We start from the raw sequence: 27,950 nt of genomic DNA, 5'->3' as shown, positions 1-27,950 counted from the left end.
AGTCAGAAATAATACTGGGGATTATAGCTGTTGCTTAAAGGAGCTTACCAAATGCTGATTCTTTAAGAGGGCTTGAACTAGAATTGCTGGAATTATCTAATATGTCCAGTTCATCATCTAACTCCGAGAAGACATCTGTGCATAAAAACAAAAGCAGAAATGAACCTTTCTATCCAACTTTGATTAACATGCTGGAAGTTCTGAAAATGCTCGTTTCGCTCATTCATCACTACCTTTTTCTAAGTTTTCTAAAGTGAAGTTATCATCTGACAAGTTTTCATCACAAGGTTTCTCTTCATCTTTTCCAGAAGACTGATGAAAGTTTTCAGCCAAAAGATCTGTGTTTTCAGAAAATTCACTTTTTAAACTGGCTGCTCCACTACTACTGCTGCTGAGGCTTGACTTCTCATAATGCTCCTACAAAGGAAAACAGAAACAGTTTCCTTTGACAGTATAGCTTCCAGACGTTGCAGTGTTCTAGCAACACCATTGATTTTCCTCAGCTTCTTTTGATGATCTTTAGAAACTCTGCTAGCACAGAACTGTATACTAATATGACTGATCCAAAACTGTGCTCAGACTATACTATATGATCTTGAGCACATATTCTAATGTGTAAGGCTGCAATCCAATACATGTCTAGTTTGAAGTAAGCTCCATTGGGTTCAATGAGACTTACTCCCAGGTAATTGTGTATTGGATTGCAGCTTTAGTGAATTAATTCTGCAGATAAGCTTGATTTACAAAGGCACCTAATGTTAGAGACGTTATGTTATTTTTGGATCCATTCCAAGTTTAATTCCACGTTAGCAGTTTGCTCTTGATCTGCTGTTAGCTATTTTTATAGCATTTTCATAGTAGATCCAATTAAAGAGAGGAGCATTTGGTTTTGTGTGGCCAAAGCTGATGACACTTCCCTCTAACAGAGAACTAGAGCTGCAAATGCAGCTACCACAATTCTGTTCAATATTAGATACAGGGGACTACTTTGCACAAATAATGTTTTCTCTCTTCAAGCTTAGGGAGCCACTTATCCATATAATGTATGCAGGATTCTATATGTGACAAAATATTTATTTACATTTACTTACCTGAGATAATACAGTAAGCTGGTGGTGACATGTCATTGCATTCCTGTTGGCCTCCATGAAATATCTCTGGGTACGCCTCCTCTCGCGTTCCAGTTTCCTCTCCAAGACAAGCTGAGAGGTTGCTAAACCATCTAAATACTTCATCATAACATCTGATATCATTGAACTGACCTCTATTATGTCAGGACGACTCTCTGCATCAGGAGTCAAGCATCTATAGAAAAAACCCTCAATTATTTAAACAATCTACACAGTTGATTGGTTATTTACCTGTAACTGTTGTTCTTTGAGTAGTCATCTATATAATCATGCATATGCATTCTGCAACCTGGCAAAGCCCACTTGGGAAACTTGGCTACAGTTTTGGCAGGTGCCCTACCCCAACCCTCCATGCACACTCATCAAAGGGTATGTCTCCTGCCTCCCACTCAGTTAATATTTTTGACTTCCACAACAATCTTATAAAGGATAACAATCTTATAAAATCTGTAGCAGGGAAGGGGGGAGGTGGATTGTGTGACTGCACCTTTGATTACTGAAGGACTACAATTACAGGTGAGCTATCTGTTCTTCTTCATGGTTTCTGTGCAGACCCACATACAGGAAGAGTAACAAGCTAACTTACTGGAGATGGGGCAAGTGCCAAGAATGCAAAGAGATGAGCATGGCCTTCTTGAAGGAAAAATCCATGTGAGCTCTCATATAGAGTCAGTAGTGACAGATGAAGGTCAATGATTTTGAGCAAACGGTTGCCTGGCAAAGTTCCTCTAGAGGGACTCTATGGAGGGATGCTGCTGAAGCTGCAACCTTCCCTTATGAAACAAGATGTGACTCGTTCCACAGCTGGGAACCTATCTAACTGATAATAGAGGTGAACTGTCAATGAAACTTAGTTAGAAAAACATTGATTGGAGAGAAGTTCACACTTCCTGGCACCTTCAAAGCAGAGGGATAGCTGTTGACTCTTCAGAAAACCTTTGGTGCTGTCTAAATAAAAAGCCAGGGCTTAACCAACATCCAAGATGTGCAATGTCTTTTCTAAATGTAATGATTGAGCAGTACTCAGTATCATAACTGGTGCTGATGCTGCAGCAGCAAGATGATCTGTGTGTCTGACCCAGTGCATATAAGACCACATGCTAAGCTCGCAGATAGAATTAATGGGACGGTAGCTCCATTGTGGCAAATCTGGTGACTTCAGCACTGTAGCTGACAATGGGTATCATTGGGTATCACTGCTCCACGAGCTAGAGGGAGCCCCAGCTGACGAAGCGTCAAGGCCCCAGCTGATAAAGCGTCAAGGCGAGTTAAGCAGCAGAGCGAGTTCGGCAGCAGGGCGAGGAGGCCAGGGCCCCCCACTCTGCCTGTCTGTTCCGTAACCTCAACTAAACCGCAGTCTCCAACCCACTGACGTAATAAACCTTAAACAAAACTATGCAGGTAAGAAGCCAGCAGGGGTGTGGGGGCTTTCCAGTGTTTTGTACCGCCTGCAGCATGTACGACTATCTGCCTGTTGGACAGAAGTCGTGGGTGTGCTCTCGGTGCAATGACCTCCTGGCTCTCCGGGAACGACTTCATTTCCTTGAGGCCAAGGTGGCAGACCTGGAAAAGCTGAGAGAGGCAGAGAGGTGTGTGGAGGAGGCCTTCAGGGACGTTATAGCTGTGTCCCACTCCAATGATGATAGCTCTCCTGCTATCATGGAGAACGATGGTCTCGGGGAAGGAGAGCATCCAGCTGAGGAAGAGGGAAACGATCCCTTAGAAGGGACCCATTCCTTGGGGGATGAGCAGCTATCCTCTCGTGCCGAGGATATATCTCCAGGGGGTGGAGAGATCCTTGTAGTGGGTGATTCGATCATTAGGAACATAGACAGTGGGGTGTGTGATGGGCATGTAGACCGCAAGGTGTTTTGCTTGCCTGGTGCGAAGGTTGCGGATATCGCTCGTCGTTTAGATAGTTTGGTAGAGAGTGCTGGGGAGGAGTCAGTGGTCGTAGTGCATGTTGGCACCAACGACATGGGGAAATGCAGCCGTGAGGTCCTGGAAGCAAAATTTAGGTTGCTAGGTAGGATGCTGAAAGCCAGGACCTCCAAGGTGGCTTTCTCTCAAATGCTACCGGTTCCACGTGCAGGACCAGCCAGACAGGCCCAGCTTTGCAGTCTCAATGCGTGGATGAGACGATGGTGTCGGGTGGAAGGGTTTGGATTTGTTAGGCACTGGGGAACATTTTGGGACAAGCCGGGCCTGTACAAAAGGGACGGGCTCCACTTGAACCAGAATGGAACCAGACTGCTGGCACTTAAAATTAAAAAGGTAGCAGAGCAGCTTTTAAACTGACTGAGGGGGGAAACCCGACAGGAGCTGAGGAAGGTCCGGTTCGGAATAAACCTCCCCCCTGGGATAAAAACCAAAGAAATGATGAAATTTTAAAAGGGGTAGGCCTAGAAGTAGGCATTGTGAGAGCAGGGGCACAGGATATAAATTCAGAAGAGCAAAATTACCACAGGCCAAAACACAAGTGCCAAAGACACTTGAAGAGAGACACTGCTTACAAGTGCCTGTACGCTAATGCTAGGTGCCTCCGAACCAAGTTGGGAGAACTGGAGTGCTTGGTCTTAGAGGAGAGCATTGATATAGTGAGCATAACGGAGACCTGGTGGAATGGAGAAAACCAGTGGGATACGGTTATCCCTGGATATAAACTATATCGGAAGGACAGGGAAGGATGTATTGGTGGCGGAGTCGCTCTATACGTGAAAGAAGGCATTGAATCCAGCAAGCTCGAAACCCCAAGAGGGAGACTCCTCCACAGAATCGTTGTGGATGGTGATACCATGCCCCAGGAGGGACTTAATACTGGGAACGATCTATCGTCCCCCTGATCAAAATGCTCAGGGAGACCTTGAGATGAGATATGAAATTGAGGAAGCATCCAAACTAGGAAATGTGGTAGTAATGGGTGACTTCAACTACCCGGACATAGACTGGCCGCATATGTGTTCCAGTCATGACAAAGAAGCAAAGTTTCTAGATATTCTAAATGACTATTCCCTAGACCAGTTGGTCATGGAACCGACCAGAGGGATGGCAACCCTGGACTTAATCCTCAGTGGGGACCGGGACCTGGTGCGAGATGTAAGTGTTGTTGAACCGATTGGGAGCAGTGACCACAGTGCTATTAAATTAAACATACATGTAACTGGCCAATTGCCAAGAAAATCCAACACGGTCACATTTGACTTCAAAAGAGGAAACTTCACAAAAATGAGGGGATTGGTAAAAAGAAAGCTGAAAAACAAAGTCCAGAGGGTCACATCACTCGAAAATGCTTGGAAGTTGTTTAAAAACACTATATTAGAAGCTCAACTGGAGTGCATACCGCAGATCAGAAAAGGTACCGCCAGGGCCAAGAAGATGCCAGCATGGTTAACGAGCAAAGTCAAGGAAGCTCTTAGAGGCAAAAAGTCTTCCTTCAGAAAATGGAAGTCTTGTCCGAATGAAGAAAATAAAAAAGGACACAAACTCTGGCAAAAGAAATGCAAGAAGACAATAAGGGATGCTAAAAAAGAATTTGAGGAGCACATTGCTAAGAACATAAAAACCAACAACAAAAAATTCTATAAATACATTCAAAGCAGGAGACCATCTAGGGAGGAGATTGGACTCTTGGATGATAAGGGAGTCAAAGGTGTACTAAAGAACGATAAGGAGATTGCAGAGAAGCTAAATGAATTCTTTGCATCTGTCTTCACAGTGGAAGTTACACGGCAGATCCCTGAACCTGAACTAACATTTGCAGGAAGGGATTCTGAGGAACTGAGACAAATACTGGTAACGAGAGTGGAAGTTCTAGGCTTAATGGACAATATAAAAACTGACAAATCACCGGGCCCGGATGGCATCCAAAAAGCTCCAAAAAGACCTCTCCAAACTGAGTGAATGGGCGGAAAAATGGCAAATGCAATTCAATATAAACAAGTGTAAAATTATGCATATTGGAGCAAAAAATCTTAATTTCACATATACGCTCATGGGGTCTGAACTGGCGGTGACTGACCAGGAGAGAGACCTCGGGGTTGTAGTGGACAGCACGATGAAAATGTCGACCCAGTGTGCGGCAGCTGTGAAAAAGGCAAATTCCATGCTAGCGATAATTAGGAAAGGTATTGAAAATAAAACAGCCGATATCATAATGCCGTTGTATAAATCTATGGTGTGGCCGCATTTGGAATACTGTGTACAGTTCTGGTCGCCTCATCTCAAAAAGGATATTCTAGAGTTGGAAAAGGTTCAGAAGAGGGCAACCAGAATGATCAAGGGGATGGAGCGACTCCCTTACGAGGAAAGGTTGCAGCATTTAGGGCTTTTTAGTTTAGAGAAAAGGCGGGTCAGAGGAGACATGATAGAAGTGTATAAAATTATGCATGGCATTGAGAAAGTGGATAGAGAAAAGTTCTTCTCCCTCTCTCATAATACTAGAACTCGTGGACATTCAAAGAAGCTGAATGTTGGAAGATTCAGGACAGACAAAAGGAAGTTCTTCTTTACTCAGCGCATAGTTAAACTATGGAATTTGCTACTACAAAATGCAGTAATGGCCACCAGCTTGGATGGCTTTAAAAGAAGATTAGACAAATTCATGGAGGACAGGGGTATCAATGGCTACTAGCCATGATGGCTGTGCTCTGCCACCCTAGTCAGAGGCAGCATGCTTCTGAAAACCAGTTGCCGGAAGCCTCAGGAGGGGAGAGTGTTCTTGCACTCGGGTCCTGCTTGCGGGCTTCCCCCAGGCACCTGGTTGGCCACTGTGAGAACAGGATGCTGGACTAGATGGGCCACTGGCCTGATCCAGCAGGCTCTTCTTATGTTCTTATCATCCCACATCTGAGGTGAAGGGCACCTACTTCGGTCTTGATAATAGGAAGAGGGTGACCTTCAAGAACAGTGGTATCACTTCTGATGCCATGGGTCAACTCGGAGACTGTAGCGTTTCCAAGAGTCAGACCTTGGGGTCTGGGAAGGTGAACCTCTGTCCCAATAATCTGGTGTCCTGCTCCAGCAGTTGTAGTTTGTGGGCAGGCCCCAAGCCTTTAGAGTCCAGGAAGACTAAGGACTCATGAGATTGTCAAACAATGAAGTCAAACATTCATAGTCGAAGAAAACTGGGATCAGTTACGAATACTCAGTTTGAGCCCAAAACATGATCCAGGGTCAGGGTCAGAAGGTAACAATCCAGAGATCAAGCAAGAGATGAAATCCAATCTAAGCAAGGTAAGTCAAAGAATCAGGTTTCAGGGTCAGAGAGCTCGAGACCTGTATTGTTTCAGCAACTGGGAAGCTCAAAACAAGGGCTGATATAGCCTGATCTCCCAGGCTATACCTACTACACGTTACTGGTGTTTAAGGGTGTTCTGAGAGCCCTTCCTCTCAAGGAGTACCTTACTCATAAAGACTTACTTATTGCTTAGTCACACAGTAACTCTGGGCTCTTAGACATGCACTTCTTTGTGAGCCTATGGTCCAAGCTTGAATGTTTAGGTGCCTGCTGGGGACTGGGGGATTGCTCGACCTCTCCCTCAGACTCCACCAGGGTCATATCTACTGGCACTGTCTGGAACCCACTCCAAAGGCCTTTTGAGAACCTTCTGTAGACAATCCTGGGGTAGCTCTCTCCAGACTCTCAGGATCTCCAGGGCTGGCATCAGGGAATATTGTCTGCTCCCCCAAGTCTTGAGTTAGTGAGAAGTCCAATTTGTCTTCCAAGGAGCCATGTCCAGTTCAAGGTCAAGGCTTGGCATTTGTGAATGGGTTCTTCAGTACTGAATGTCTCAGTCACAAAAATAGTGATACTCCCTCTCAGACAACCATCACATAGAGTATGAAAATGACAAAGAGGACTCCCTTGAGCCCCTCAGCAACTGGTATAAGGGACAAGATAGGGGAAAAAGAAAGTCACCCCAGACATGATAGAACTTCTGGGTGACATCGGTGATCTCCCCTTCTAACACTGAGCAAATGACTGGGAGATGGAACTTGATCAAAAGAACTGGTGGCATGTGTTCTACTGAAGGAAGAAGTGGCAGGCAGCAATTTTCTCCAAGACGGGGGTTGGAGAATTGAGCAACTGACCACTGTGTTATGCCTCCATTACTGTAACAGGATGGAAAAGGCTGGCACAGCATTCATTCTTATCCCCCTTTTTTTTCTTTATAGATGAATGGGTCCAAAGAAGCTTGTCTCTTCAAGGCCAAAAGCTCAGAAGAAAGGCGCTCCAGTAACCTTGATCCAAAGGAAGAGGATGTGATCATTATGTGCACCCAGTATCAACACTGATGGTGCTGCAGGTGTTTCTGAAGCAAAAGTAGGTCTGACCTCTGAAGAGGAACCAATCCCACTGGAAGATGGCATAGTGGCTAGGTCTCCAATGGTTCAGCCATCAGTAAAGCCAAAGAAGTCAGTACCACGCAGATCTTCTAAGTTCCCAAGATTGTAGGATGTATACTTTTCCCACAACAGAACCCACAAACAAGAAGTTTTGTTTTTTACTAGCTTGGCCACAGTTCTTGCACAGGCCAACAACAACCTGGACTCCTTTTCGGAGGAAGGGCAGGTCATAAATTAACTAAATAATAATAATTAATAAAAGTAATAACAACAGTTCTCAGTGATGTTCCTTAGACAGAGTAGGCACAGGGTGTACCCATCCATTTCAGGATGTATATTCCAACAAGATGGAGAGTTTTGAAAACATCCTGTCTTTTGAGCGCACAGATGCAAAAGAGCAAGAAGATATAGGCAAATGGGTAACCAATGAAAAATAAAAACAAAAGTAAGAAGTCCTAGCTCTAGCGGTGTTCCCTAATGGTACTACTGCTCTAGCAATCAAGAGAGACTAAGCAGGATGTATAAGCCATGCCCCTTGATTCATGGGGCTCTCACCAAAGCTCTAGCCTAGCTGTCAGTTTCCTGAATGAGCTCTCCATAGGCATAGAACCTATTCTGGAACTGCACAGAGACTACAAAGAAGAAGTATATATATCTATGCAAGTGGATTCAGAAGGTGCATTCTAAGGATGTATCTCACAACAGTTCCAAACACAGAATTCTTGTGTGAATCCTTTTAGAAATCCAGCCCATTTCTAAGAACTTTGCCAAGTGTTGCCTTGTTCCGTTCCATTCCATCAGGTTTGCACAGAAAATGCTTGAAGAAGCATCCCAATTAAAACAAGCATAATGTGAATGGGCCTATGGCTCCACTTCATAGAAAGGCCACCAGCACATGGAGCTCCACATAGTAAGCTCTCAGTATTAGCAGCCCCCCATAAGTGTTCTGCTGCTTAAAATAATGTTTTCAAACCCAGGAGTGTGTACTGGAAAGCCAAACTTGGTTTTTCTTTACAGATACGATTTCAGTAGTTCTTCTAAAGGACCCACCCCTAGGAGTAGCTACATAAACACAGCAGATAGTAGAATAAGTCTTAAAGAGTCTATCACCAGCCTGAGCTTTGACACTTGTGCAGCAGTAACCCTAGAACTCCTGTGCCAGGATTTGTCCTCTGGTGTGCCATTTGAGGTTAGGAGAACAGAATGAACACTGTAGTCCTACCAGCCTTCTCTTTAGTATGGGCTTTAACAATGTTTAATTTCTACAGGAATGGGATAGTTTGTTTATTCTCTGCTGTAAAGTTTTTAATGATGTTACTTTTGCTTTGTATTCATTCTGGTTTGAGCTATGAATTCAAAAACAAATTATAATTTTCATTTTAGGAATGCCCATCAAAGTAATGATCAGGCTTATTTTATAATTATCTGTCTTAATTAAACCCACCATCATGTATCCTATTTTTGTACCAATAAAGCATATTTCTATCATCTTCTATGTTGTTATCTGTTTATATCTTATGTTGTAACAGTGTCGGCTGTCAATAAGTGATTATTGTGATAATTGAATGGCATTTCTAGCAAATTACAGTGTTATACCAAGTAAGTGAGCATTAATGGAATCAACCAATTACATGCTTCTTTTAATGTCACCACTTAAGATCACTGCAGACATACTTGAGTCTTCAGGACATCCTTTATGACAGATCATTATGGTCACCATGTGCCTGTGCCCCATTTGAATACATATGTAAACTTTAGACCTCTTCTCTCTATCTCTCAAGCATCTGCTTATTTTGTCTACTGGGTTTCCATGCCCTTTCATAATAGCCTACCTTCCATTCTATTTGTCTCTTCATTGCTCTGAGCTCTTGCTATTTTTTCTTTCTTATGTCCCTTATTCTATTACCACCAAAGCCCCTTTTAACATCAGAGCAGCTTGGTTAAAGGCAGAGAGCCTAGGCCCTTCTAACTGCCCAGATCTTTAATGACAACAGAAAAACTAAGCCAATCATTGCCTTCATCACCATCACAAATTCTCATAGCATTGTACGCTTCTCTGTATACTGGGTACAGCTCAATTGTGGATGAATTCTTTGTTCTTGAAGACCAAAGACGACGTGCTTCTCAATTTTATTTATGTATTTATTTTGCTAAAACCGCTGCAGGGACCCTTGATTTGGAAGGGTCACATCACAGGGGAGAGGAGGTTAATCCTTACCCCTGCATCACAGTTTTAATCAAGTTGTCCCCTGCCCAATACTACTACTAGTTATGGAAGAGAAAATATACAGGTACCCATACACGTAAAGTAATTGCAGCAGGTAGCTTTTTTGAGCTGTTTTCATAAAGGAGCAAATACAAGAAGCTTCCGTTGATAAAGACCTTCTTCAAATCTATTGGGAACTTTCTAACTCCTTGTGGCTGTCATCCTGGGTTTTCTTGTCTCTGTTAAAATAGCAGCGGGGTGAAGATGCTGAAATGGCATGGGAGAGTTGACCTCTTCTCCCTCTGCCCTTGTCTAAGGGGGGGGGCACAGCTGGTTTTAACAAAAGAGGTGACAAGAATAACCAAATATGTATTCCTGCATCTTCAAAGTCACAGTCAGTCTAGCCTTGGGTTTTCTCAGCAATAATGAAATAGAACAACTATGTGGAAACAGAAGGAATATGTCTAGAGATGTGAAGGCCCAGAAAAAAAATGGGGAAAATGATGTGGGAGAAACAAAACAAAACAACAATGACCCATTTCTCCCCCCGAACTTTTCCGGGTTTTTTTCCAGGCCTTCATATCTCTAAATATACCCAAATTCCAAAGAGTTGCTCTGTTTTCTATTTTAGCAAGGGTGACCAAAAGACTCAGTCCTGGGGCACTATAAACACAAACCAAATTGCAGAATGAGCTTTATCTTATATATTAATAAGAAATTGTCATTTGCATGTAAGCATTTCTCTTTGTGTGCATTAATTAATAAATTTTTTTTTTGCTGCTATACATAGCTACAAGTGAGATCTGCCACAAAATGTTGCAGGGAATCCTCCACCCTCCTAACTGAAATGGTCATTTTCAGAGTCAGAGCCAGTTATTCCTTCCAAGCAGGGCATTTTATAGACGCGCGCGCACACACACATTGCAGATACCCTTTTGCTTCTCAGGACTCTTACTCTGGCTTCAGTCCTGTTTGCACTCACCACCTGAACATATTATTAGAGAGGGTGATGGCAGTTTAGTCTCATGACAGATGGTACAGGCATGTAGACACTAACAGAGAACTCCATATGTGCTCCAGTGTGCACAACGAGCATTGTTCCTATATAAACTGGTTTCTTTATTCCTTTATGCATTCCAAAATGTCACATACATTGAACTGAATGTGGAAACTCTTGCTGGCAGGGAAATTCGAGAAATCACAGGCATCACAGGATCAGGGCATTAGAGTATGCTTTTCCCCTCACCAACTTCGACTAGCAAATGTTTCAGTGGCATTTCACATTTCTGAACAGTAGTATTAACTCTGTGGCTGCATCTCTCCATTCTACTCAGGGTAAAAGGACCTACCCTACAATACACTTTACCTTTTAATGATTGCTGATACTTTTTCAGAATAGGCACCATCTGGAACTGGCTCATATGCAGATTCTACTATCTGCAAAATAAATAAATTGTTATCATAAGGAGAACATTGCATTATGGATTAATTAGGTTGTGAATTTCCCTTTGAACAGGATGACACACATCACATAATCAATATTACTTCACAAGGCACCTGTGACACGTACAGGTAAAGAAATTGGCACACATGTATTTATCACACCAGACTGTATACAAATAATTTCCTACATGAACATAAGAACATAAGAACATAAGAAGAGCCTGCTGGATCAGGCCAGTGGCCCATCTAGTCCAGCATCCTGTTCTCACAGTGGCCAACCAGGTGCCTGGGGGAAGCCCGCAAGCAGGACCCGAGTGCAAGAACACTCTCCCCTCCTGAGGCTTCCGGCAACTGGTTTTCAGAAGCATGCTGCCTCTGACTAGGGTGGCAGAGCACAGCCATCATGGCTAGTAGCCATTGATAGCCCTGTCCTCCATGAATTTGTCTAATCTTCTTTTAAAGCCGTCCAAGCTGGTGGCCATTACTGCATCTTGTGGGAGCAAATTCCATAGTTTAACTATGCGCTGAGTAAAGAAGTACTTCCTTTTGTCTGTCCTGAATCTTCCAACATTCAGCTTCTTTGAATGTCCACGAGTTCTAGTATTATGAGAGAGGGAGAAGAACTTTTCTCTATCCACTTTCTCAATGCCATGCATAATTTTATACACTTCTATCATGTCTCCTCTGACCCGCCTTTTCTCTAAACTAAAAAGCCCCAAATGCTGCAACCTTTCCTCGTAAGCGAGTCGCTCCATCCCCTTGATCATTCTGGTTGCCCTCTTCTGAACCTTTTCCAACTCTATAATATCCTTTTTGAGATGAGGCGACCAGAACTGTACACAGTATTCCAAATGTGGCCGCACCATAGATTTATACAACGGCATTATGATATCGGCTGTTTTATTTTCAATACCTTTCCTAATTATCGCTAGCATGGAATTTGCCTTTTTCACAGCTGCCGCACACTGGGTCGACATTTTCATCGTGCTGTCCACTACAACCCCGAGGTCTCTCTCCTGGTCGGTCACCGCCAGTTCAGACCCCATGAGCGTATATGTGAAATTAAGATTTTTTGCTCCAATATGCATAATTTTACACTTGTTTATATTGAATTGCATTTGCCATTTTTCTGCCCATTCACTCAGTTTGGAGAGGTCTTTTTGGAGCTCTTCGCAATCCCTTTTTGTTTTAACAACCCTGAACAATTTAGTGTCATCAGCAAACTTGGCCACTTCACTGCTCACTCCTAATTCTAGGTCATTAATGAACAAGTTGAAAAGTACAGGTCCCAATACCGATCCTTGAGGGACTCCACTTTCTACAGCCCTCCATTGGGAGAACTGTCCGTTTATTCCTACTCTCTGCTTTCTGCTTCTTAACCAATTTCTTATCCACAAGAGGACCTCTCCTCTTATTCCATGACTGCTAAGCTTCCTCAGAAGCCTTTGGTGAGGTACCTTGTCAAACGCTTTTTGAAAGTCTAAGTACACTATGTCCACTGGATCACCTCTATCTATATGCTTGTTGACACTCTCAAAGAATTCTAATAGGTTACTGAGACAGGACTTTCCCTTGCAGAAGCCATGCTGGCTCTGCTTCAGCAAGGCTTGTTCTATGTGCTTAGTTAATCTAGCTTTAATAATACTTTCTACCAGTTTTCCAGGGACAGAAGTTAAGCTAACTGGCCTGTAATTTCCAGGATCCCCTCTGGATCCCTTTTTGAAGATTGGCGTTACATTTGCCACTTTCCAGTCCTCAGGCACGGAGGAGGACCCAAGGGACAAGTTACATATTTTAGTTAGCAGATCAGCAATTTCACATTTGAGTTCTTTGAGAACTCTCGGGTGGATGCCATCCGGGCCCGGTGATTTGTCAGTTTTTATATTGTCCATTAAGCTTAGAACTTCCTCACTCGTTACCACTATTTGTCTCAGTTCCTCAGAATCCCTTCCTGCAAATGTTAGTTCAGGTTCAGGGATCTGCCCTATATCTTCCACTGTGAAGACAGATGCAAAGAATTCATTTAGCTTCTCTGCAATCTCCTTATCGTTCTTTAGTACACCTTTGACTCCCTTATCATCCAAGGGTCCAATTGTCTCCCTAGATGGTCTCCTGCTTTGAATGTATTTATAGAATTTTTTGTTGTTGGTTTTTATGTTCTTAGCAATGTGCTCCTCAAATTCTTTTTTAGCATCCCTTATTGTCTTCTTGCATTTCTTTTGCCAGAGTTTGCGTTCTTTTTTATTTTCTTCATTTGGACAAGACTTCCATTTTTTGAAGGAAGACTTTTTGCCTCTAAGAGCTTCCTTGACTTTGCTCGTTAACCATGCTGGCATCTTCTTGGCCCTGGCGGTACCTTTTCTGATCTGCGGTATGCACTCCAGTTGAGCTTCTAATATAGTGTTTTTAAACAACTTCCAAGCATTTTCGAGTGATGTGACCCTCTGGACTTTGTTTTTCAGCTTTCTTTTTACCAATCCCCTCATTTTTGTGAAGTTTCCTCTTTTGAAGTCAAATGTGACCGTGTTGGATTTTCTTGGCAATTGGCCAGTTACATGTATGTTTAATTTAATAGCACTGTGGTCACTGCTCCCAATCGGTTCAACAACACTTACATCTCGCACCAGGTCCCGGTCCCCACTGAGGATTAAGTCCAGGGTTGCCGTCCCTCTGGTCGGTTCCATGACCAACTGGTCTAGGGAATAGTCATTTAGAATATCTAGAAACTTTGCTTCTTTGTCATGACTGGAACACATATGCGGCCAGTCTATGTCTGGGTAGTTGAAGTCACCCATTACTACCACATTTCCTAGTTTGGATGCTTTCTCAATTTCATATCTCATCTCAAGGTCTCCCTGAGCATTTTGATCAGGGGGATGATAGATCGTTCCCAGTATTAAGTCCCTCCTGGGGCATGGTATCACCACCCACAACGATTCTGTGGAGGAGTCCGCCTCTTTTGGGGTTTCGAGCTTGCTGGATTCAATGCCTTCTTTCACGTATAGAGCGACTCGGCCACCAATACGTCCTTCCCTGTCCTTCCGATATAGTTTATATCCAGGGATAACCGTATCCCACTGGTTTTCTCCATTCCACCAGGTCTCCATTATGCTCACTATATCAATGCTCTCCTCTAAGACCAAGCACTCCAGTTCTCCCAACTTGGTTCGCAGGCTCCTAGCATTAGCGTACAGGCACTTGTAAGCAGTGTCTCTCTTCAAGTGTCTTTGGCACTTGTGGTTAGGCCTGTGGTAATTTTGCTCTTCTGAATTTATATCCTGTGCCCCTGCTCTCACAATGCCTACTTCTAGGCCTACCCCCTTTAAAATTTCATCATTTCTTTGGTTTTTATCCCAGGGGGGAGGTTTATTCCGAACCGGACCTTCCTCAGCTCCTGTCGGGTTTCCCCCCTCAGTCAGTTTAAAAGCTGCTCTGCCACCTTTTTAATTTTAAGTGCCAGCAGTCTGGTTCCATTCTGGTTCAAGTGGAGCCCGTCCCTTTTGTACAGGCCCTGCTTGTCCCAAAATGTTCCCCAGTGCCTAACAAATCCAAACCCTTCCACCCGACACCATCGTCTCATCCACGCATTGAGACTGCGAAGCTGGGCCTGTCTGGCTGAAAATGTCGACCCAGTGTGCGGCAGCTGTGAAAAAGGCAAATTCCATGCTAGCAATAATTAGGAAAGGTATTGAAAATAAAACAGCCGATATCATAATGCCATTGTATAAATCTATGGTGCGGCCTCATTTGGAATACTGTGTACAGTTCTGGTCGCCTCATCTCAAAAAGGATATTATAGAGTTGGAAAAGGTTCAGAAGAGGGCAACCAGAATGATCAAGGGGATGGAGCGACTCCCTTACGAGGAAAGGTTGCAGCATTTGGGGCTTTTTAATTTAGAGAAAAGGCGGGTCAGAGGAGACATGATAGAAGTGTATAAAATTATGCATGGCATTGAGAAAGTGGATAGAGAAAAGTTCTTCTCCCTCTCTCATAATACTAGAACTCGTGGACATTCAAAGAAGCTGAATGTTGGAAGATTCAGGACAGACAAAAGGAAGTACTTCTTTACTCAGCGCATAGTTAAACTATGGAATTTGCTCCCACAAGATGCAGTAATGGCCACCAGCTTGGACGGCTTTAAAAGAAGATTAGACAAATTCATGGAGGACAGGGCTATCAATGGCTACTAGCCATGATGGCTGTGCTCTGCCACCCTAGTCAGAGGCAGCATGCTTCTGAAAACCAGTTGCCGGAAGCCTCAGGAGGGGAGTGTGTTCTTGCACTCGGGTCCTGCTTGCGGGCTTCCCCCAGGCACCTGGTTGGCCACTGTGAGAACAGGATGCTGGACTAGATGGGCCACTGGCCTTATCCAGCAGGCTGTTCTTATGTTCTTATGTTCTTATGCGCGTGGAACCGGTAGCATTTCAGAGAAAGCCACCTTGGAGGTCCTGGCTTTCAGCATCCTACCTAGCAACCTAAATTTTGCTTCCAGGACCTCACGGCTGCATTTCCCCATGTCGTTGGTGCCAACGTGCACCACGACCACTGACTCCTTCCCAGCACTGTCTACCAAACTGTCTCAACGACGGGCGATATCCGCAACCTTCGCACCAGGCAGGCAAAACACCTTGCGGTCTACACGCCCATGAAAGTAATATCCATGCAGAAAACTCACCAAAAATTCATCAGAAACACTAACAAAGATTATGTTTCAACCATATATCTATGAGCTTAAGTGAATGTATTAACAGCATAAAGACATAAGAACAGCCTGCTTGATCAGGCCAATGGCCCATTTAGCCCAGCATCCTGTTCTCACAGTAGCCATCCAGATGCCTATGGGAAGCCCCTAAGCAGGATCTGAGTGTAAGAACACTCTTCCCTCCTGGAGTTTACAGCAACTGGTATTTGGAAGCATACTGCCACTGATTATGGAGGCAGAACATAGCCATCATGTCTAGTAGCCACTGATACGCCTTTTATTGTTGTTATGTGCCTTCAAGTTGATTACGACTTATGGCGACCCCATGAATTAGCCTAAGCTTCTTTTACAGCCTTCCAAGTTGGTAGCCATCACTGCCTCTTGTGGGTGTGAATTCCATAATTTACTTTCTTTTGTCTGTCCTGAATCCTCCAACATTCAGCTTCATTGGAAGTCCACAAGTTCTAGTGTTATTAGAGAAGGAGAAAAGGTTTTCTCTATCCATTATACCATGCATAATTTTATACACTTGATAGGTCATCTGTTACCTTTCCTCTAAACTTAAAAGTCCCAAATGCTGCAACTTTTCCTCATAGGGAAGTCACTCCATCCCCTTGATAATTTGGGTTGTCCTTTTCTGAACCTTTTCCAACTCTACAAAATGCTTTTTGAAGTGAGGCGATCAGAACTGTACACAGTATTTCAAATGCAGCCACACCATAGATTTTTATAATGGCATTATGATATCAGCAGTTTTATTTTCAATACCTTTCCTAATGATCCCACATGTGGAATTTGCTTTTTTCACAGCTTCTGCACACTGGGTTGACATCTTCAGCAAACTATCCACTACAACCACAAAGTCTAGTTCCTGGTCAGTCACTGTCAGTTCAGATCCCATGAGCATATATGTGAAATTAAGATTTGTTTTTGCTCCAATATGCGTAACTTTACATGTTTACACTTAATTGCAGTTGCCATTTTACTGCCCATTCACTTAGTTTGGAGAGGTCCTTTCAGAGCTCTTCACAATCCCTTTTTGTTTTTTTTTGTTTTTTTTCAATAATTTTTATTCAGATTTTCATAAAACATACAAAACAAAATCATAAAACATTCAAAGACAAAAAACAAAATCAAAAATAGTTAAACAAAAAGAAAAAAAGAAAAAAAAAACAAAAATAAAAAATAAAGAGTAAAATATTGACTTCCCATTTGTCAAAGATCAAATCAGTTATAAGTCTATAATATATAACAATCCTGTCTCTTAAGTCATATTATAAAATCACTTTCCTCCAGTAGTTATCTTACTTAATCATCAAATCTCATAAACATTACTTTATTCTTTCCACAAAAAGTCAAAGAGAGGTTTCAATTCTTTAAGAAATATATCTATCAATTTTTTTTTCCAGATAAGCATATCGATTAATCCATCTCATTACTAATTATGATAATCTTATTGTCATAACCATAGTCAAAATAAACATTTCAATTAATCCATCACATCAGAATCTGTTAGGTTCAGTAATTTCAGTAGCCATTGTTCTATTATCTCTATTAGTTCCATTTTCCATCTTCCATCTTCAGTAGTCTTGTTAAGTCCAGTAATTTCAATATCCAATCTTCCATTATCAGTATTCCATAATAATCTTGCTGTCAAAGCCATAGTCATATAGTAAGAGTCTGATGGGAATTACCTCTATCCCAAATATTTTCTTGCCATCCATTCTGAATAGGTTGCTGAAATACTGCTGTAAAATCATATCTCTGTTCTTTTTTTCAAAATACACTGGGTCATCTCTTAAAAGTTTTTCCATTGTCACATGGCTGCAGTTAATTCCATAGATTTTCTCTATATTGGGCTCCATCACATCATTCCAGTCCAGAAGATAATCCATGCCATTGATAACTTTATCTCTAGAATCTTCATTAATTTCTTCAGAGATAACATTGAGTTCCAAACAATAGATTTTATTTCTAAAGTCCATAGACTCCAAATCTTGTTCCTGTTCCACGTTTGTTCCAATCTCCGGGATCTCCTCTCTCACAGGGACCCCTATTCCAGTCTCCAGGGTCTCCTCTCTCACAGGGACCCCTGTTCCAATCTCCGGGGTCTCCTCTCTCACAGGGACCCCTTCCAGGGTCACCTCTCTCACAGGGACCCTTATATCTTTAATCTCCTGCTTCATTTTACTCAATTCAATTTTCGTTATCTCAATCTCATCCATTATTTTCTGAAACATAGTTATTTCCAGATTCTCAGCCACTTTCTTAATTGCCATTTTAAAAGAAAAATATAGGAAAACCACTTCTTATTTCAGCAACAATTGGGTTAATACTCCAAACTTGGTGACATCACAGTATAAACAGAGCAGACAGCCTTATCTCTCCAATAGTTAAGTAAACAAAATGCAGTTCCCAGGATCGAAACAATTAATGGCAATCGTCAAAAAACAGATTCGTCAAAATAAAATAGACCAAAAAGAGAGTAGTCTCAAAACAGTATAATATTTTTCAAAATAAAAATCTGGAATAGAAATCCCTCTTCTGTGTATATCTTTAGAATGCAAATCCAGGACAGCTTTTTGCAACAAAAACAGAGATAAGCTATTAATTAGTGCGTAGCAGAGAGAAGTTACGGCTCCCCAGTGAGATGTCAAAAACCGATCAATCTGGCAAATCTCTTTTAAACAGCAACAATTTAAGTCAAGTAAAAGAAAAATATAGAAAGAAGGGTGCTTGCCTGTTAGTGCGTTCTCTCTTAGAAGATAAGATGAACGTTCGCTTTAACAGATAGAGCTTGCTGTTGAAAATCCGTCCCACCTTCGTCGGCTAGACCTCGTCCCATAAATTAATGAGATCTGGTCGTCCCAACAAAAATAGGCTTTGAGGTTAATCTCTTCGTTTCTCCCTACCCGGGAGAAGTTTAATCAGTCAAAAAAAAAAAGAAAAAACTGACTGATATATCTGAATAAGCTTCTTTTGAGGCAGGAGCCCGTCTCAAAAGCAGGCACAGGCTAAGTCACCCTTCCCGGAAGTCACAATCCCTTTTTGTTTTAAAAACCATGAACAATGTAGTATCACTGGTAAACGTGGCTACCTCACAACTCTAGATCATTTATGAACAAGTTACAAAGCACAGGCCCCAATACCATTCCTTGAGGGACTTCACTTTCTACATCCCCCCCATTGGAAGAACTTTCCATTTATTCCTGCTTTCTGCTTCCTATTTCCTAGCCAGTTCCTGACCTACAACAGGACCTCTCCTCTTATTCCATGACTGCTAAGCTTACCCAGGAGTCTTTGGTTAGATACCTTCTCGAAGGCTTTTTGAAAGTCCAAGTACACTATGTACTGGATCATCTCTGTAGGCTTGCTGACATTCTTAAAGATGTCATTGATTAGTGAGACAGGACTTAACCTTGCAGAAGCCATGCTGGTTCTGCTTCAGGCAAGTCTTATATGTTTGGCTATTTTACCTTTTACAATACTTTCCACCAGTTTTCCTCAGACAGACATTAAGCCAATCGACATGTGATTTCCAGGATCCCCCCCCGACCCCTTTTTTAAAAATTCATGTTGTATTGGCCACTTAGCTAAAGGATTATAAAATCTTGTTATTTAAATTATTTTGATCTTTTAAGCCACTTCGTGTGCCCATAGAAAGAAAAGCAAAGAAAAAAAGAAAGAAAGAAAGAAAAGCAGGGTGTAAATAGTAAATCAAATGTAGTCACTCAGGATTTTTTTGTACTAGGACACCCACCAATTTTCTTTACTGAAAATCTTTGTTTCCCTTTTTTTTTCTGCATTTAAGAAAGTTATTAAGCACTTCCTTGATTTTGAAGCCCTTGAACTTTGCTAATTCTTGCAAATTCTTATTGTTAATCTAGACTTGGAGGACTGCAAAAACAAAAGAAGTGAAATTTTACCAGAGTATACAGAGTAATAGCTCAATGTGAAATGAAGTGTGTCTTAATTTAAGAAGGCACAAAAAATGTTTGCAAAAAGTTAAGATAGGGTGTGGGGAGAACAAGATACTGAGGGTGTGGGGAGAGCTAAGATGACACATTTTTAAAATAAAAAAATGAGTGTCAAGTCTCTTAGATATGAAGTCAGTAGAGCAAAGAGTCTGGTGTTTAACTACCAGAGTCAGTGCAGGACAGCAGGAAGACCCTTCATTCCTTCAGTCCAGTGCTGGTTAGGTCTATTCTCCAGTCTCTATTAATGCAGCAACCTTAAGAACTGCTTCTCTGGTGTTGCCGTAATATCTCTATGTGATATAATATCCTTTTGTGATGCAGGAACACCGTATAGAGAACATTTTTCAGGGTGCCATGTCAAAAGTAGGGGGGAAAGGGGCATTCATAAAAGTGCATATATATGCAAAGGTAAATGGAATACAGTTTCATCTAGCAAACCTGCATACTTTAGTTGCTAAGGAGAGCATGTTGGTGCTGTAAAACGGAGGACTGAGGGTTGCCATCTGATAAAGTACACATCCTGCAGCCCAGACATCAGCCTTCTCGCCATATGGCTCACTCTTCACAACTTCAGGGCTATGCAAATAAAAACAAAATTCAAAAATCCATAAGGAAGGGGGAAATGTCACAACATTCTTAGCAGGGAAACAAAATAAAAGAAGAGACCACTACCTGCATCACAAAAGCATCTTTAAGAAGAATACAAAACAACTCAGAATGCCTCAGTTATGAAACAAAACATGTGATAACTATATCTGAGGCTGTGAGGTCACATGTTCATATCTACATAAACAGATGCAATTTAGAAAAACCTCTAAAAGTTAAACAAACGTTCAGATGGTATTGCAATCTTAAATAAACTGGATTCAACTATATTTTCTTTACATGTACAAAACATAGCCATGATCCACCCACTGATGCTTCTTCTAGCTCTGCCACTTGACTGTTCTCTCTGAAAATCCCTATCATGAACAAAGGATTAAATTCTGTAGACTAATTCTCCCAATCCAAATTTATTCGCACAGGACTCTTTATTCCTATTTGCAGTAGATGCTGCCTTAACTTGATGCAGGTTAGAACAGATTATCTTCAAATACATTCCAATTAAATGACTGTGTTTATTGTTTTCTAGTCAATATCACAAATGCAAATCAAGTTTTCCTCCCCCTCCCATCTTTGGTTAAACAAATGTAATTTATTCAACTGCAGTCTTAATTTAGTCATTCTTTTTCACTAACCGATGCCTTCTAAATCAACTAATACATTATATATGTTCATCCCTCTTCCCAAAAATATTGTTTTTAAATCAAAACTAAAATAATTCACATTTGATCTACCTCACCATTTGAAAAATAGTATAAAAATTGTAAATTTAAAACAGAACTTATATAGAATCAATTCAACTCCAAGACAGGCACCAATTGGGATGAAGATTTTAGAAGGCTTGTTGAAAGAGGAACATCTTTAGCAGGTGCCAGAAAAATAACAGAGAAGGTGCCTGTCTGATATGCAATGGGAGTAAGTTCCAAAGGCACACTAAAGACCCAATTCTGACATCATGCGGAACTGACCTCCTTATAGGATGGTATCAGCAGAGTGCCCTCTCATGCAGAATGCAATGATTGGCTAAGTATTATTATTAGATTTCTTAGTTGCTGGATACCCAAAGGTCCCCAAGGGACTTACAACAATATTAAAAACAGAAACAATATAATACTATAAAAACAAAACAACAAAACAGCAACAGCCCCATGCAGCCACAGGAAAGTTTGGTAGCATACTAAGAACATATTCTCGTTCTATCAGATGTCTGGGAGAAAAGGTTAGTTTTTACCTGATGCCAAAAAGATATTAATGAAGGTGCCAGGTGGACCTTACTGGACAGCATATTCCACAGATGGGAAGCCACAATTGAAAAGGCCCTCTCCCTTGTCACCAACCTCAGAGCCTCCCTCAGAGGAGGGACCCAGAGAAGGGCCTCAGAAGAAAATCTAAGGGGCCAAGGGGGTACATATCAGGAGAGGCATTCCAGAAGATATTGGGGTCCTGAGCAGTAAAGAGCTTTAGAGGTTAAAACCAGCATTTTGAATTGGGCTTGGAAGCGTGCAGGCAGCCAATGTAACTGGAACAGGATTGGTGTTATATGCTCTGTTCACCTTGAACAGTTAGGCAGTCACATTCTGCACTAACTGAAGCTTCCAAATCATTGTCAAAGGCAGCCCCACGTAAAGCACACTGCAATAATCCAACCTTGAGGTTACCAGACGGTAGATTACTGTAGCCAGGTTTCCCTGTCCAGATAGGGTCACAGTTAGGATACCAATCTAAGTTGATGGAATGTATGTAGGGGATGAGGTGATCTCTTAGGTATCTGGCCCCAAGCTGTATAGGGCTTTGTATACCAATACCAGGACCGTGAATCTACCTCAGTAGCTAACTGGCACTCAACCTGTCCTTCTCTTGATGAAGGTCATCCATCAGGGCAACCAGAGCTAACCATGCCTGAACCTCAATTGGAATGGGTCAAGATAACTGGTTTCATCCAAGAGAACTCACAACTGTTGTGTCACAACTCTCTCAGTCACCTTTCCTAGAATGGGGTATTTGTGACCGGGCAGTAATTGTCACAAAACAATGGGTCCAGGGTGGGGTTCTTCAGGAGTGATTGAATCACTGCTTCTTTCAGAATGGCTGGAATCTACCCGGTTATACTCCCTTGGCAGGCTTTAATCAACCAAGAGGGACAAGGGGTTGAGGGAACACATGATTGGCTGCATCAGTGCAAGCACCTTGCCCATGTCATCAGACCACATCAACTGGAACTGATCCCATAGTGTTACAGCAGACATTGTGCTGGATATCTCACTGGAAATTGCAGTGAATGTGGATGTGGTGTCAAGAGTGCTATGGAGGCAAGCAACTTCATCCTCAAAGTGCCTTGCAAACAAGTCACAGTGGGCTTCCAAAGAGTCTAAACCTCCATTGCCTGAAGTAGATGTCAGCAGACTCTGGACAATACAGAAATGCTTCGCTGGATGGCTACTTAAGGATGCAATTGAGACAGAGAAGTGGGCCTTCTTCTCTACCCTCACCGCCACACAGTAGGCAGAATTATGCGTTGTTTTTGCAGTGCATCCTTTGCCACTTGCATTCTAACCATCATCCAGCCTGTGTCATTGCCTGCACATCTCTGGTATACCAAGGTGCAGAACAGGTTCCACAGTGCTAGAAACAGTGCTTGGGGGCAAGTATGTCAAGAGCCCAATGTGTCAGCATTCCATATTGTGGCAAGGGCTTCAACACATTCACCTGAAAAAAATCCAGGACATTCAGGAATCCATTAGTCTCTGGAGGTGGACCATCTGAATTGGCCCACCACCCCTGCAAAGAAGGACTGGAGCTATAAGTCCAAACTTCACCATGACAATGGGGTGATATCTACCCCCCTATTTCCAGACCATCCACCCCTTTCTCCATCTGGAACAAATACTAAATCAAGGATATGCCCTCCCCTGCGTGTCAGACCAATGACAGTCTCATGGTTGTCATGCAGACCATGAAGTCTCAAACTGGAACACTAGAGACAGCCTCAGCACAGATGTTGAAATCACCCAGAACTATCATTCTGGGTTCTTCCACCACCACACCCAAGACCATATCCACCAGCTCTGTTAGAATGAATGATACACCAGCAGAAACACTAGTTTACTGTCTACTTGGCCTGCCACCAGGTGCAGGCCCTCACAGCCAGCTCCAACACAGAGGGGTTTCCTGGTGATACAGATGGAATTTTTTGTGGATCACAGCTACTCCCTCTTCTCATCCCTGCAGTCTGTGCAGATGCTGCACCAAATATCCAGTCAGGGACAGTTGGGTCACATCAACTCCTCTCAGTTCACCCACCCAGGTCTCAGTAACGCATGCCAGATCAGCACCCTCATCCACAATTGAATCATCGATGAGTGAAGCCTTATTATATACCAATCTGGTATTAAACAACAGTATGCATAGACTGGTGGGCACAGCAGATGAACTATCAGAAACCCAGCCATGAGAGGGGTGGGAGCAATGAACAAAGTGTAAGTAGCCTCACACTTGTCTTTAATTAATAACCACTGTACTGAGAGGGGAAAGCTACTAAAGAGTTAATGTATTTAGGCCTAGGAAACTGGTTTGTCTTCTTGGGTTGTGAGTTGTTTCTCTTTCCTCCTTGCTTTCTGCTGTAACAATGGCTGATGTTGTTAAGTGAAAGTCCAGCATAAACATTACAGGAGTGTCTCATTTCCTTATGGTGATACACTCTGCAACAGAGATGGTCCCCTTTGGTGACATGCCAGCCAGCACCAACCTCACCACCCAAGGGCAGGCATTTATGCCCACTGTCCCAGCCAGGCACTAACACAAGAGGAGTCAAGATGTGGTGTCTCTTCCAAATACAGCTTCTCTCTGGTTTCTCAGTCAGGGAAAAAGGCAGGGTCCCAGTTCCTGCAGCACTGACAGAGGACCTCCGTCGGATGCCTGTTGTGTCTGTCTCATACATTATAAAAGTTTCTTCTCCCTCTCTTCTCCATCCCCCATACAAAAGGTCCATGGAAGCAAGCTAATCAAGGATTGTACTGATATGAGCTGTGTCTGGCAATCTGGAGAGCCACAGCTGGCTTCGTTTTCCATAAGGAGCATATGGCAGTGAAGTTATACGAAATGTACCCTTACAAAATCACACACAGAGAGAAGAAAAGCCCCAGTAAAGGTAATATCTTTATTAGGACTAACTAAAACGTCACAAAACAGTGTGGGGAACAGCTGCAGCATTAGGGGACTGAAGAAGACCTGCCCTGGGAGTGAGTATCTGAGCATCTGGGTGCTTGCTGCTTGCTCCTTTGGGGTGCTGTCTTTCAAGACAGCTGAAATCCCTGGTAAGTGCTGCAAGGACTGGGACCCCCTGCTTGACCCTTTCTCTAGATTCTAGAGAGAGGCTGCAGTTGATCTTGCAGCCTCTTGCACAGCTGCTGGCTGGGTCAGGAGGCATAAAAGCCCAGCTGCCCTTGGGGTCCTTGGGAACAGCTGCAGCACTAGGGGTAGAGAGAAATATAGCCATGGGGATCTGGTGAATTACCATAGAAGACAAGGCTGTCTGCACCTTGTTCCTTGCTGCCACTCCTCTCATGGATGGGTTGCTCATCTGCTGTGCCCACTGTCCTGTGTGTGTTGTTGTTTAACGCCAGATCGGTACACAATAAGACCACTCTCATCCATGAATTGATTGGGGATGAAGGTACCAATTTGGTATGCATTACTGAGATCTGGGTGGGTGAGCTGGAAGGAGTTGATCTGACCCAGCTTTGCCCACCTGGATGCTCGGTGCAACCCTAGCACAGGCTGCAGGGATGGGGGGGGCGAGGAGTTGCTGTGGTCTACAGGACTTCCATCTCTGTCACCAGGAAACCACTCTGTTTTGAAGCTGGCTGTGAGGGCCTGCATCTGGAGTCGGGCCGAGGAGACAGTAAACTAGGGTTGCTGCTGGTGTACTATCCACCCTGCTGCCCAGCAGCTTCTCTGACTGAGCTGGCAGAGGCCATCTTGGCTGTGGTGTTGGAGGAGCCCAGAACGATATTGCTGGGTGATTTCAATGTCCATGCTAAGGCTGCCTCTAGTGTTCCGGCTCAGGACTTGGTGGCCTCCATGACGACCATGGGATTGTCTCAAGTTGTCACTGGCCCAACACATAGAGCAGGGCACACCCTCAATTTGGTTTTTGCTCCAGATGAAGGGGTGGTCTGGAGATGGGGGTGGTGGATGTCACCCCATTGTCATGGTCAGACCACTTCCTGGTGAAGTTTAGACTTATGGCTCCAATCCTTCCCTGCAGGGATGGTGGACAGATTAAGATGGTCCGCCCCCAGAGCCTAACGTTTCCTAGATGAAACGGATTATCTCGATCCTCTCCAATCTGGCTTCAGATGTGGCCACGGGACCGAAACGGCTTTGGTCGCCTTTGGTAGATGACCTCCGCAGGGAACTCGACAGGGCGAGTGTGTCCCTGTTGGTTCTTCTGGATCTCTCAGCGGCTTTTGACACTATCGATCACGGTATCCTTCTGGACCGGCTTTCCAGGATGGGGCTGGGGGGAGTGTGTTGAGCTGGCTTCGTTCCTTCTTGGAGGGCCGGATGCAGAAGGTAATACTGGGAGACTCCCGCTCAGCCCCTTGGCCTTTAACCTGTGGGGTTCCTCAGGGTTCTGTTCTGTCTCCTTTGTTATTTAATATCTATATGCAGCCGCTGGGTGAGATCATTCGGAGTTTTGGAGTCCAATATCATCAATATGCAGATGACACCCAGCTTTATTTCTCCTTCCCTCCTGACGCCAAAGATGCCGTCCGACCCCTGAACCAGTGCCTGTCCTCAGTGATGGATTGGATGAAGGTCAATAGGTTGAAATTAAATCCAGACAAGACAGAAGTGCTTTTCGTCAATCGTGGGACAAACCTGGAAATAGGGAATCTACCTGTGTTGGACGGGGTTACACTCCCCCTGAAGACTCAGGTTCGCAGTTTGGGTGTGCTTCTGGACTCGGCTTTGAATCTGGATGCTCAGGTTTCGGCCGTGTCCAGGAGCGCCTTTGCCCAATTAAGACTGGTTCGCCAACTGCGCCTGTTTCTAGAGACGTCTGATCTGACGAAGGTTACACATGCCTTAGTTACATCCCGGTTGGACTACTGCAACGCACTCTACGTGGGGCTGCCCTTGAAGACAGTTCGGAAGCTTAAATTGGTTCAATGTGCAGCAGCGAGAATGCTGACGGGGGCTGGTCCTCGAACCCACACAACCCCCTTGTTACAACAGCTCCACTGGCTGCCAGTTAGCTTCCGATCCCAATTCAAGGTGCTGGTCTTAACCTTTAAAGCCCTATACGGTTTGGGCCCTGTTTATTTGCCCGATCGGATGTCATTTTATGAACCCTCCCGCCCCCTGAGATCTTCTGATGAGTCCCTTCTTGTGATTCCCTCAGTTTCACAAGTCCATCTTTCGGGAACTAGAGATAGAGCGTTCTCTGTCATCGCCCCTACACTTGGAACTCATTACCAGTTGAGATGTGATTGACTTCTTCGCTTTTGGCATTCTGTCGCCAGGTTAAGACATTCCTATTCCGGGTGGCGTTCAACTTAAATAAGGAATAGGAATAGGAAAATTTTTAAGGAGAAATGGTGTTTAACTTAAATGAGGAATGGTAATGTTCTAATTTTAATAGATTATGATAACATGTATATGTTATTATGTAGTTTTAGTATATTTATTTTTTGTAAGTGATTATAGTTTATTATGTATATTGTATTTATGTTTTTATATTGAAATTGTTCGCCGCTTTGAGTTTCTTGAAAGATAAAGCGGGTTAGAAATGTTTTAAATAAATATTAAATAAATAATGGAATCCACAGGATTTCTGAATGCCCTGGGGGAGTTCCCGGTAGATAGAGCAGGTGACCCTGTTGAAGCCCTTGTCACGCAGTGAGGCGCGTCGGGCTCTTGACATGATTGCCCCTGAGCACCCTCTCCGGCACTGTGGACCTGGTTTGTACCTTGGTACACCAGTGAGTTAAGGACAATGAAACAGGCTGGACGACGGCTAGAGCGCAAGTGGCAAAAGATGTGCTGTGAGGCTGATCAGGCACAAGTAAAACATCATAACCTTGCCTACTGTGTGGCAGTGAGGGCAGCGAAGAAGGCCCACTTCTCTGCCTCCATTGCATCCTCAAGTAGCTGTTCAGTGGAGCTTTTCCATATTGTCAGGAGTCTGTTGACATCAACTCCAGGAAATGGAGTTTTAGGCCCTTTGGAGGCCCACTGTGAATTGTTTGCAAGGCACTTTGAGGGTAAAGTTACTTGCTTCTGTAGCAGTCTTCATCCCCCATCCACATCTACTGTAGTCCCCAGTGAGGTGTCCAGTGCAATGTCTGCTGCAACTTTTTAGGAACAGTTTCAGTTGATGCGGCCTGATGACGTAGACAAGGTGCTTGCAATGATGCGGCCAGCAATGTGTCCTCTCGACCCTTGCCCTTCTTGGCTTATTAAAGCTTGCCAAGGGAGTTTGACTGAGTGGATCCAGAATGTGATTAACGTATCATTGCGGGAGGGAGTGGTTCCAGCC

At 43.3% G+C, this 27,950-nt stretch overlaps 1 protein-coding gene across 4 annotated transcripts in view; it reads right to left on the bottom strand.

Moving 5' to 3' along the window:
* Positions 1-27,950, bottom strand: part of NEK10 (NIMA related kinase 10) — a 185,989-nt gene that overhangs the window by 47,000 nt on the left and 111,039 nt on the right. For all 4 annotated transcript variants that reach the window (XM_061585967.1, XM_061585968.1, XM_061585969.1 and 1 more), the window contains 5 exons: positions 20,251-20,380; positions 11,048-11,118; positions 1,092-1,305; positions 234-417; positions 49-135 (listed from right to left, as the gene is read on the bottom strand). In XM_061585967.1, coding sequence (XP_061441951.1) covers positions 49-135; positions 234-417; positions 1,092-1,305; positions 11,048-11,118; positions 20,251-20,380 — 686 coding nt within the window. The remainder of the gene's footprint in view (positions 1-48; positions 136-233; positions 418-1,091; positions 1,306-11,047; positions 11,119-20,250; positions 20,381-27,950) is intronic.

This window comes from Rhineura floridana, chromosome 10, assembly GCF_030035675.1.
Source record: "Rhineura floridana isolate rRhiFlo1 chromosome 10, rRhiFlo1.hap2, whole genome shotgun sequence".
Lineage (NCBI taxonomy): Eukaryota > Metazoa > Chordata > Lepidosauria > Squamata > Rhineuridae > Rhineura > Rhineura floridana.
Note: the sequence above shows the minus strand (reverse complement) of the source record. Positions and strands in the feature narration are given on the sequence as shown.